Below are 11,880 nucleotides of genomic sequence, written 5' to 3' on the forward strand. Positions count from 1 at the left end.
AAATCAGCAGGAAGGAGTAAAGCCATACAACAGGGCTCACAGTGGAGGTTTATTAGAAGAGGAAAGAAGGGTCAGAAAAGGGGGCAGAGAGAGGGCCAGATCCTGGTCCCTGGGGACAAGAGTGGTGGAAGAGAAGGAGACAGGAGGTGGACGAGGCTTGACTTTTATGAGGGAACATGGCGAAAGTGCATGGGGGGTGTTCTTAGTGGGCGCAGTTGAGGAGCAGCCTGTCAGGACCCTAAGGGCCGGCCAGTGCAGATGCCTGAGTATTAGCACCCGGGCCTTTATGATGGAACTCCTTGATTCACCCTCACAACTTAAGAAATACGTTCTTTTTCTTTCATACTTGATTCAAGGGAGTCAAATGAGAGTGAAACTGAGGTACCCCAGTGCAGACAGAAATGCGAACCCCGGGAGAGGGCGCTGATGGCAGAAATCACCTGAAAAGGCTCAGTTCCACCAGTTAACATACAAGGTAATTAAAACGCCAATAAAAATCAAACCACACCCAATAAGTAGGACGGCTGCTGCGATTTGGGAGCACGAGCATGTCCTGACTCTGCAAAACATCTTAGCCACCCAGCTGGCCTCCTGCTCCTCCAGCTCCCGCTTCTGCCTCTCCACCTCCTGCCTCACCTTGGCCAGGTACCACCTGTAGGCTTCCTGGTACTCACGGCAGCCATCGCTAAGGAGCACATGAGCATGAAGGAAGAGGTCGTTGCTATGGAAAGAGCCCTCACACTCCTGCTCCAGCCCTCTCACCAGGGCCATGAGCTCTGCCAGCTGTCCCTGCTGCTCTTCCCCTGAGGCCCTATTATTAAAGGCACAGTACCTCCTCCCACACTCGTGGACCAGGCTGCGCAGGCTGTGGTTGTCAGTGTGGGTCACAAACTCATCCAAAGTCTCATTTGCCAGGTCTTCCTTGTGGGTGAAGAGGACGATCATGTGCCTCATGACTCCTGCCCCAAAGATCTCCTTCACCCTCCTCACGGCTAGGGTGTCCTGAGCTGTGAAGCGTCCCAGATGGGCCACCAGCAGCAGCACGTGGGGTCCTGGGGCACACAGCAGGTAACAATCTCCAATGTCCTTGTCCATGTCTTGGTTCTGGGCCTTTGACCCAAAGATGGGGGGCGTGTCTACCACTAACAGTCTCCTTCCCTTCCATGTGCCCGTCTCTGCCTGGCTGGTCCTGGTCACTGACTGGGCTCTGAGCCTGGACTCGAATGCTTGTTGGCCGAGGATGCTGTTCCCTGTGGCACTTTTCCCGCAGCCAGATTTACCCACCAGAAGGATCCTCAGGCAGCCCGATTCTGCTACACAGTAGGCTTCCCTGCTCCCTGTGGAGCCTCACTCAGCAAGTCTTTGGGCTTTGATGTCCTGGGTCCTTGCGGATATCTCCTGAAATCAATTGTCCTCATTCCCAGAAAAAGAGGTGCCATTCAAATGCTCCCAGCTGTTTGTCTGTAATTTTAGATGGTCCTGGACTTTCATGAAGTCCCTGTTGGGAGCCCATTCTAGGACACATGGGCAGGGGGTGGGACTGCCACAGGAAGGAGAGGCTCTGTTCCTTCTAGACCACAACAAATGTGCCATTTCTGAAGAAAAGGTCCCTGTGCTCTCCCCTGGAGGATGCTCAGGGCAGCTCCCCAGAAAACTGGTTGTGAAATAAGTACGTGTTAGTTAAGGAGGAGGTAGAGATGAAGTCATGGCTGACAGCCACCTCTTTTACCCATGATGCTCTAGACATACTGTGTGAATGTGCTCGGCATATCCGACCCCACCCTCACCCCGAGGTTACTCCAGGTGGAAGAGCTGCACTGGCTCACATGCAGAGACAGCTGGGTTAGCCTAGGAAGCAAGGGGGCACTTGGATTTGAGGTGAGACAGCTGGATTAGCCTAGGAAGCAAGGGGGGCACTTGGATTTGAGGTGGGGGACAGTGACAGTTAACATCAGGGAAATGATACAAAGTGGGCGGGTGCAGAAGGGTGGGGGAGAAGATGGTTAGAATCAGAAGCAGAATGCTAGAAAGGCCATCTATTGCTGGGCGTGGCCCAGGGCCTGTAACAAGAGGAGTGCTGGAGGGACACCATGAAGACGAGAGCTCAGATCTCCAGCCTTGAAGGCATGAGGACCCGGGGCTGTCCCGTGAGTCCAAATGAGTTTTAAGTGCCCTGTACACTCCTAAAAATCTGTCATTTGGGGGAAAGCTGAGGGTGGCTCAGTGGTAGAGTGCCCATCCGACATTGTAAGGCTCAGGGCTCAATTCTCAGTATCACAGCAAACAAAATCGAGCTGATTCCCTTTACTCTGTGCTGGTTTTAATTTCCCTTAGTGTTATGGGGTGTTCTGTAAGACATGCACTTTAGGGCAACTTCCTTCCTTCCTTTTTCCTCCCTCCCTCCCTCCCTCCCTCCCTTCTTCCCTCCCCCCTCTCAGCTGAGAGAAGATGAGGGAGGAAAGAGAAACTCTGTCGCTGTTTAGTTGCAGGTCCTTCTAACCCTGAACGTGTGTCAGAATCACGTTTCATCACATCATGTGGAGGAGAGTGTCACCGTGGAGTGTGTGTGCGCATGTGTGTGTTTGCAAGCACTTGAGTCTGTGTGCATGTCTGTCTCTGTGCATGTGTATGTGTATGCCTGTATGTATGTATGTGTGCATATGTGTACATGAACACAGCAGAGGCTTGGACACAGAGATCTGGAGATACGGGGAACAAACGGCAGTTGTATTCTTCTTGATCTTGAGTGTCTGAACCTGTTTTGGGTCTCAGTCCCTTCAGGACCTCGATGCTTTCTTACCTTCAACTATGGCTCCATATGTGCTCTTTTGGAGGCCTTCCATTTCTTCTGGAACTGAAACAGGAAAGAATTAAAGTCACATCCACGCGGGAACTGGCGAGGCGCTTTGACTCAGGTAGCTCAGGGTAACTGTTCTCCCATGGCCATTTCCATGGCTAACTCTAGCACCTATGTTGACTGCAAACATTCGTAAGTAACTGGCTGGAGTGAGGCAGGGGCATCGCAGCACAGTGTGCTATTGCTCCTCCTCACTCGTGGGAAAGCAGGCATTTCCTGCAGATGAACGGATGATCTCCGCCAGGCTGGAAGTGTAAATCTGTGGAGCATTCTCGTATGAGCAAGAACTAGACAAAAAAAAAAAAAAAAAAAAAACCTGGACCAAAGTAGATGAACCTGCCAGGATAGAGAAAATAATTGCTGTGCTGTGAATAACACTGGTTTGTTTGAAGTATCGGGCATTCCCAGCATGGGAAAATGTTCCAGAGGCAAAGAGACAAATACAGCAGGCTTTCCCTGGGAGGACGGCAACTCCTCCAAGAACTGACCTGAGGAAGGAGGGCAGGAGGATTGGCAAGGCTGCCCAGAGTCACACATTCGCCTTATAGCTAACTCTCCCCAAGTAGCTCTTTTTGCCTGTGTCTCTTGGACTTCTCACCCAATGGGTAGTTGGGGGAGATAATCCCTAATAAATCAATAAGCCTGCTGTCCTGGAACCACCTGGGGTGTCTGTTCTGTTTTGAAGGATTTCATTAGAACCTGGCTTGTGTGCAATGTGGCTGTCACAACCCAACTCAGCAACATTAGTGGGGAAGGTTCTGAATCAGACGGACTACAGGAGACATATGTCCCACTAAAGGACAAATTTGTTGATGAATATAAGCAAATGCCCACGTGCCCAGAGATGAGACAGGGCGCATGAGAAGGAGTCACTGAAATGGTCACACAGGAGAAGGGACTGACAACAGCCTAGGAAAAGGGGGGGAGGGGAAGGGGCGGGGCACTGAGGGACAGGAACTGATGCTGTGGCTGTCAGCCTGCAGAGCACACAACATTGGGGCGATTGAGAATGGACATGGATTTCTGCTCCAAAAGGAAAATTCTGCCAATTTCAGAGGTGGGTACAGAGGCCACGGGAGATTGGCAGGCAGCGTGTGATCGGCAGTGGGTGACCAGGGGGCAGGTATCACTCAGGGAGTAGGCAGAAGCAAACACACGAAATGAACATTCTTGTCTGAAGCCAGCCGAGCTGATTCATCAGGATGCTTTATTTTACCCCGCAGTGAGGACACAGCTCAGGGAGCCACTTTCTAAGAGACGGTCTTTCTGGCTTCCTGATGCGCAAGAACCAGGCTGGCAGCTATGACACAGGGGCAGAGCAACGGCTGCACAAGCTGAGGACTCGACTCTGAGGTCCAGGACGCTAGTGAAAAGCTGGAGATGCTTGCCTGTGTCCGCAATCCCAATGTCTCACACAGCGAGGCAGCCGGTGAAGAGAGGAGACTTGGCCAGAAGCTGTCAGGCCAGCAAGCCCGTGGTGTAGCAGCAACAAGAAAGATGCTGTTTGCACCAAGTAGAAGGGAAGAAGTTGCTTCAGAAAGCTGCCCTCCTACCTCTACAAGAGTCCCGTAGCACCAGTGTGTGCTGCACTCTCTGACACAACTAAAAATAAACAAAAACATCTTCACTGATATCTGCTCCACCCATCTGCCTCTCCCCTCGCCTTTATATCCAGGTCCTGGAGTCACAGAGCAGGTTGGTGACCAAGAGTCCAGGAAAACCACCCTCTCCCGTAAGATTCAGCTAACAAGGGGAGCGCTCACACAAGTCTTGAACTCACGGCTGTTGGCCTGCCACAGTGTCTTGGGCTGTGTTATAGGAAAGGTATGGGCTACGCCGACTGTGCAGAATAGGGTGGTTTCAGAACGAGGTCAGGAGATAGAATTCACTGACTGGCCTTCTAGGGGAGGACTGGATCATGATGGAGGGGACATGGAGATTCCATCCTGGTCTGTAGAGCCTTAAGGCCCCATGCTGACCTCCTAGGGGTGAAGCCTGTCTGACCTGAGTGGGCTTTGAGGAGTCTGGGGTAAAAATGGGGGAGAGTTCGCCACCTGCTGGGGATCTTGGGAAAACCTGTGGGCCCTGGGACTTTAATTTCCCGCCTGTCAAAGAGGAAAGAACATTGGTTCAGCTTTGTTAAACCAAGGCTTTCAGAAAGGCGCAGGCAATGGGGCGGAAAGTCCCAGCATCCCCATGGGTCTGGGGATGATGACATGGAAATTTCAGGGCTCTGCCCCACCATGTGCTGTCGCTGATGCTCACTTCACTGTCCAGGGGACCCAAAGTACCAGAGCTCGCCTGAGGACCCGCTAAAGAGGAGCAGAACAGGTCCCCGTTGGTCCTCCCAGCCCCCAAGTGGCTGTCAGAGCCTCCTCCTTACCCGGGCCAGCAGGGCTCAGCCTCCAGTCACCAGCATGAGTCACTTGCCGGCAGGCAGAGGACCTGTGCCTGCTGGATGATGCTCTCACAGAAAGTCCACTTCCAGAGTTAGGAAAAGAAGAAAAAAACACGGTGACGCAGCACACACCACTGCCCCGCAGGCTGTCCCCTAAAGTGAAGGGAAAAGGCCTTGAGCGCTGCTGACCTGAAATCTGCCAGAACACAGAAGAGCTGCCCTGGTAAATGGCCACTTCCTGTGGAAAGCTGACAGGCCGCCCTGCCCTACTCATTTCCTCTTCAGAAAGGTCTGAGCACACAAAGCATTGGGAGTCAGAAGCTGGGTGATGGAGGACAGCCCCGTCCCCCAGGTTCCAGAAAGCCCTCTTAAGACTGGAAAGTGCTGGGCCCCGGGTTCTCCCATTAGCACCGAAGGTGAGCATCTGCTCGCCCCCAAGACCCTGGGCCCCACGTGACCACTTTGTCTTTAGAACAGTTCCCTAAACGGGGGCAGAAAAGCACTGCTGGTCCCAGAGAGCCTGGACAGCCCCCTCAAAGGGCAGCTGAGCTCAGACATGAGACTGGGTGCTGACTGCCTCTTCTCTGCTGTGTGGAGCATTTCTTTACCTGACTGTACCTGTTAAGTACTGAACCTTGAGCATCAAACTCAGCTCTGGCTTATGCAGGTGGTTCTCATCTCAGAATTCCCCCATGATGCTTTCTGTTGGCAGGAGTGTGCTTGGCTTTAGATTATGGATACTAGGATTTCAGGGGAGCGGAGGAGGTGACACGCTAAGAGACTGCAGTGAGGTGGGGTGGTGGGGAGAGTTTAAAACCAGATAGATGCAGTCCTCTGCATCCATTTTCAAGAGGAGACATAACTCAAGCTGAGCATGGTGGCTTTTTCTTATCATTGTTTGTCAGGGAGCTGAAGCAGGAGGATTGCCTTGAGTTAGAAGGCAGCCTAGGCCACGGAGTGAGACAGTCTAATAAGAAGCCATAGCTCTTCCTCCAGAGGATGTGGTAGAACCTTTATTAGTGTCACTGTCCTTTCTCCTAAGTAGTGACCAGCTGTGTCTTTATCCAGAGGGAAATGAGCTCCCCACATCCTTCGGGCAAGAGGAAGGCCTGCGATGGGAGGAGAGGCCTTCAACCTAAGTTAGAGCCGATGTCCCTGAGGAGCAGGGTCTGACCTTCCCTGATGTTTGCATTCCACCAGCTCCTTCTGCTCTTCACCTGGAGAGGAAAAAAGGATTTAAAAAATTAAACATCTCAAAGCAAAGGGGGATAGGAAGGACAAAAGGGTCTAAGGACTTATATTGGTTGTTTTTTTTTAAAGAGAAAGAGGAAAAGAGAAAGAAGGAAGGAAGGAAGGAAGAGAGAAAGACTTCTGAGGGATGGCTATGTTCCTGTTAGAGCGAGTTTTTTCCATTTTGATTTTTATTCACCCCTCGGCTTTTGTTTTCACACAGTCTCAACCTAGCAGACAGCACTGGAGTGAGTTCGGTTCAGTTTGTTAGGGAGGGTGGAGCCATGCTGGCAGGTTGTAACTCTTCAGACAAAGCCAGAATCTCTCAGAAATCTAACTGTCAAGAGTTCACACACTAACACCCCCCCAACTAGGAATTGAAACCAGGGCCCTGAGCTAGGAACACCCGATCCTCCTGCCTCTGCCTCCTGAGTGGCAGGCATGTGCCATCAAGCCAATCTTGAAATAATTCCTTTGTTTAAAGAAAAAAATGAAAGAATTTTGATAGTTTCCAAACTCGATATCTATTTTCACAGAGAAACAAATTAAGCCCAAAGAAGCCACGTGCCTGTGTTCTCTAGAAAGCAGGCGGTGACCCTTCTGTCCTGTGACTGTTAATTAGGGAAGCCAATTTCCAGACCCTGGGCTTTGGTTTGAGCAAAGGAAAGAAACTCCTGGCCGCCATCTTGTTAGAGATCTCTGTGGAAGGGAGGGCAGGGGGACCCTAAGAGCCTCAGCTGCTGGGTGACGTCAAGAAAACAACTTTCTAGACACAACAGGGCAGGTGCACACGTGATCACAGAGCCTGTGGCGGCATGCCCAACACCCGAGCAAGTGCAAGCCAGACATAAATGCCCCCTCCAACCAAGAAACTAGTCACAAATTATAACTCCCGGGAGAAGGAAAATGGATTCTCTTCAATGAAGTGACACTGGGTATATCAGCCACACCCCAGGGCAGGCTCAGGAGTCTTGGCCAACAAATCCAGCTTCGTGTTGTTGTTAAGAGATAAAACAAACAAACAAACAAAAAATAAAAAAAAATGAAGTTCTGAGAGGAGGGAAGTGGGGAGGACTTGGGAAAAGTGAGAGAATATGACCCAAATTTATTATATGAAATTACCAAAGAATAAGTTTTAAAAAGAAAGGAAATGCTTGTTCTCTTTGTGCTGTGATTTTGTCCCCTTTTACAAGCTACCAGGAGTTTTCGCCGTTTTAAGTGAAGAATGAACCACAGGGATGATCAAAAGGTCTAAAGGAAAACTTTAGTTAGACAAATTTTATTTTTTTTTTAAACTCTGAATTATGTAGTTAAAGTTGAGACTCATCACCTCCGAAGCCTTTGCAAAGCTGATACCATGTTTCCCCCAGTACTGCGAGCTCTCAGCAGAGATCTAAGTATTCCTTTTAAAAAGATTTTCTTCACAGTTAAAACATTTTCTAAGATCAGCATTATCTGCTGTTCTGGTCCCCAATGGCCTGAGGCGCCTTTCTGTAGACCAGCAGGTAGATCAGGAAGGCCACACCCAGGAAGGCCACGCCCCGTCTCCAGCTCTTTCTGTAAGATTTCTGCCAGTCCCACAGCCCAGTTAGCAGCCTGGTGCGCAGGGGCCTCTGCATGCGTCTTGCCACCATCTCTGCCACCTTGCTGACTTGGTCCTCGGGGTTAGAGCCCCGCAGGGTCCTCACCAGATCATACACTTCATTGGAGTAGTACGCGCCCCCGTGCTCCCTCACCAGACCAGCGACCAGGCCCAGCAGCTCCTCAGCTTGTGCCTCGCGCTCGCGGGCAGTGGTTCGGTTGTTTAGGGCGCACACGCGGCCCCCGCACTGGGCCACCAGCTCCCGCAGTGCGCGATTATCTGTGCATCGCAGGTAATCCTGCAGAGACTCTCCTGCCAGGTCCTCCTTGCGAGTGAACACCACCACAGTCCGCGTCATCACCTGCTCCCCGAACACCCGCTTCACCCTGGCCAGCACCTGGCTGTCCTGAGTGGTGAAGCGACCCAGCTGGGTGACCACCAGCAGCGCGTGAGGCCCGGGCGATGTCTGTAGGAAGCAGCAGGCTGTCTCCAAGCAAGCAGGGTCGGTCTGTTTGACCTCAGAGCTGAAGACATCCGGGGTGTCCACCACCTCTACATACCAGCCGGCCCATTTTCTGTTGGCCCAGGAGCAGGATCTGGTAACAGGCACAGCCTGCAGCTTGGATTCGAAGCACGTCCGGCCCAGGATGGTGTTACCAGTGGCACTCTTGCCGGTCCCGGTCCTACCTACCAGGATGAGCCTCAATGGGGGCCCCTTTGGGGCCTGTGAATCCTCCTCCAAGCCTGAGGACCAGATAGGGCAACACTGAGTCAGAGACACGGCTTTTCCCTGGGACTCGCCTATGTTCTAACCTTCAGCCCGAAAGGGAACGAATCGCAGTGCCTGCTCCCCTTGGAAGCTGGTGCTCCCATCTGCTCTGGGCTCTCAGAGCTCAGGGTCCTCCCCATATTCCCTCTCTGCCTTTGTATTCTCTGCACCTGTAGGTGGTCCCGCTGTCTTTCAGAAAGAGTCCATTATAACTCCTGGGTCTATGGTCCTGCACACACAGGCCGACGTGATGCTGATTTGACCCTAATGTTCCCCCACAGATGCTGGTCACCGACCGCAGGAAGCCCCTCAGTCCCAGGCACAGGTTGGATCGCAGCCCACCAAGTGCTTGTGTAAGAGCAGGAAGTGCTCAGGCTAGGGCACACCTCTCCTATGGAAGTGCAGACAATGTGGGCCTTTCCCGGGCTGTTAGAGAGGAGAGTTCACCTGCTTCCCTCTTTCTCCTCTCTTGTCTTAAGCTGGTTCCTTAAAGAGAAAGCCCCCCCTTTAGATAATATTTTGTTACATTTTATCTACGGGGGTGCCGTATCACTATGCCCTATGGAGGCTAAAGGTCGAGTTTCAGGACTCGGTTCCCTCCCTTGCATCGGTGGACTCAGGGGTTGAAGTCAACCCATCTGTCCTGGCTGCTTGTGCCTTTACCCACAGTCATCTCCCCAACCCCCCAAATACTAAATACACAGTTAGCCCTCTATTCTAACACTGGAGACCTGGTGAGTGAGGCTCACTCTAGTCCTGGGTTTCCCATCCTCTGTGTCATATTGTGAAGACCAGAGTAGGCGTAGGATCCTCCTTCATGCTGTGGGAACCAGTGACAGGGTCAAAGCTGTGAGCTTCTCTCAGTAGGGCAGGGGCAGAGACACAGTCAAATGGGTCCCACTGTTTCATCCCAGGGGCTCCTAGATCTGAGGAAGCTCCACCCACTTCCTACCCTTAGCGCTCACACCAGCCTGGATGCATTGAGAGAAGGGCTGTTACCGTAGGCGCTTTCCTCGTCTCTTGCCATCTTCCTTCCTCCCATGCTTCTCAGGACTCTCAGTCACGATTTCCTCATTCATGCGCTCATTCCTGCAGACAGGCAAAACCAGCCACAATGTCAGGCTAAGTTTAAAGAGCAGGGACACTGCAATGCAAAGCAAGGCTTTAGGGGCCAGGTGAGCAGAGACACGGTGGGTGCCTTTTGTCTACCACAGGAAAATCTGCTGTTCCTTCTTATCGAGAGCATCTGGATTTTTGAAGAATAGTTTCTGGGGGGACCAGAAAGATGGTTGCAGTGCTAGCTTGACAACCTGAGCTTGCTCTCCTGAGCCCAGTAAAGATGGATGGAAGAACCAGCTCCACGGAGTTGTCTTATGAGTTTCTGAGCCCTTCTCTTTAAGCAACTTCCCTTCCACCAAAGATGTTCTGACTGCACAGTTATTTGATACAGCCAAGCACGCTCTGGTCATGTGTGCCTGGGCCCAGGAGTCCCTAAGCACAAAGTACGGTGTCCCCTCAGTCTGCTGCTTCAGCCTCATTTCCAGTGAACAGGCCTCAGTCTGTGACTGCACAGACCCCAGATTCAGTCTCTCCAGCCCTCTCTGGCTTTTCTCTGGCGAGAGCTCTGCTCCCACATTCTTGTCTGAGTGCTTATCTGCATTTCTCATCATTTCAGAATCTGTCTCTTTGTCTCCACTAGGGGTGATGGGTTTCCTCCCACACTCCCCCCCTGTGGGCACCACACACAGGAAAAAGGAAGATGTTAACTCAACACCCTGTCTCCCTAGAGGGGCTTTGGGAATAGGTTGGGTTAACACCTCCTCTCCCCAAAGCCTTTAGTAGAACTCACTGTGTGGTTCTGTGTCTCTGTTCTGGGTGCGGGAATCAGCAAACTCCCACAAATAATGCAGAAATGAAGAAGCAGCGAACAAGACTGAGAGCAGCGAACAAGACTTCTGCAGGAGCTCGAAGACCTTGTCCTGGGGGAAAATGAAGTGTGTGCATGGACTCAGGGGAGGCCAGGGCAGGGCGTCAGGACTCCCCGAAGCTCAGAGTGGAAGCCAATGGTATTTTCAATGGTTTTTAAGAGAAAAACAAGCACTGAATGAAATCTTGGGTGACAAATAGCTTTAATTATCAGGGAATATAAAGCAAGAACACTTCTAGATGCTTAAGAGAGCTCAGGAGTTATCTAGTTTCTTTCTTGCCTTGGTGTTTCTCAGAAATATTTAAGGTGTCCCCTGGACATCACATCTTTTGGCCCCGTCCTCAGTGGTTCTGCTAGAACAAGTGGATCGTTCCTCATGAGGTTAATCCACACCCAGCATTTGAAAATGAGCTATTTCTCCAACTCTTCACTGTAGACAGGAAAAAACTGTGAGGTCCCTATAGCCGGAGCAGGACAAATTCAATCAGGAAGCAAAGGTTTAAATGACAGGTGGGGACAGGGCTTGATGACCAAGTTCCATTCCTCTGAGGTGTATTAGAGGCCCCCCCCCCCACACACACGCATACAGGTGTGAGAATAAGAGACTTCAGAGGGGCGCAGATTTGGCACATCAAGACTGGCCTTGAAGACATGGTTTATAGAGACATAGAAGCATCTTCCGCGTTTGTTGAATGTGCAGTTTGAGGAATGGTATCTTCTAAACCGCGCTTTGCTCTTGGAATGGGATCTAGAATAGGTTTCTCTTACCATATAAAAGAAGTTTGGGAAGAGACAAGATCTGCCCATCAAGAATCTGTGTACTCCTAAGACTTCCTCTGAACTTGCTCAGGTTGAAACCCAGACCACCCCTCAGGCGTCTGGACACCTGCTCTTGCCTGCACCGCATGCACTTGCAAGTATTCTCCTGCGTAGTGCTTTGTAAAATGCCGGTGTGGAGGCAGCAGACACTTTGGTCTCACAGCCCAGCCCCCTCCCCACCCTGCTCACAGGCTCAGGCTCACCTTTCTTGGTGACAGACTTTAAAGTGGCCCAGAGAAGCCCCAGAGAACTCCTGCCTTCCCTTCAGCCATGAGTAAAGAGGTCTCTTGGTCTCTCG

At 51.5% G+C, this 11,880-nt stretch overlaps 1 protein-coding gene across 1 annotated transcript; it reads right to left on the reverse strand.

Moving 5' to 3' along the window:
- Positions 1 to 7,821: 7,821 nt before the first annotated feature.
- LOC130877050 (GTPase IMAP family member 1-like) lies at positions 7,822 to 11,880 on the reverse strand. Its single transcript, XM_057773962.1, has 3 exons — positions 11,786 to 11,880; positions 9,836 to 9,925; positions 7,822 to 8,811 (listed from the first exon to the last, which is right to left on the reverse strand). Exons 2-3 carry the CDS (start codon positions 9,876 to 9,878, stop codon positions 7,937 to 7,939), a joined length of 918 nt encoding a protein of 305 aa, XP_057629945.1. The 5' UTR covers positions 9,879 to 9,925; positions 11,786 to 11,880; the 3' UTR covers positions 7,822 to 7,936.

This window comes from Chionomys nivalis, chromosome 1 (genome assembly GCF_950005125.1).
Source record: "Chionomys nivalis chromosome 1, mChiNiv1.1, whole genome shotgun sequence".
NCBI classification, from domain to species: domain Eukaryota; kingdom Metazoa; phylum Chordata; class Mammalia; order Rodentia; family Cricetidae; genus Chionomys; species Chionomys nivalis.

What these genes read in the sequence shown, in the direction of transcription:
- LOC130877050 (XM_057773962.1), bottom strand. Translation starts at nt 9,878, where the DNA reads ATGGGAGGAAGGAAGATGGCAAGAGACGAGGAAAGCGCCTACG. An exon ending in AGACGAGGAAAGCGCCTACG is followed by an intron (nt 8,812 to 9,835) that starts GTAACAGCCCTT and finishes TCTGGTCCTCAG; the next exon opens with GCTTGGAGGAGGATTCACAG.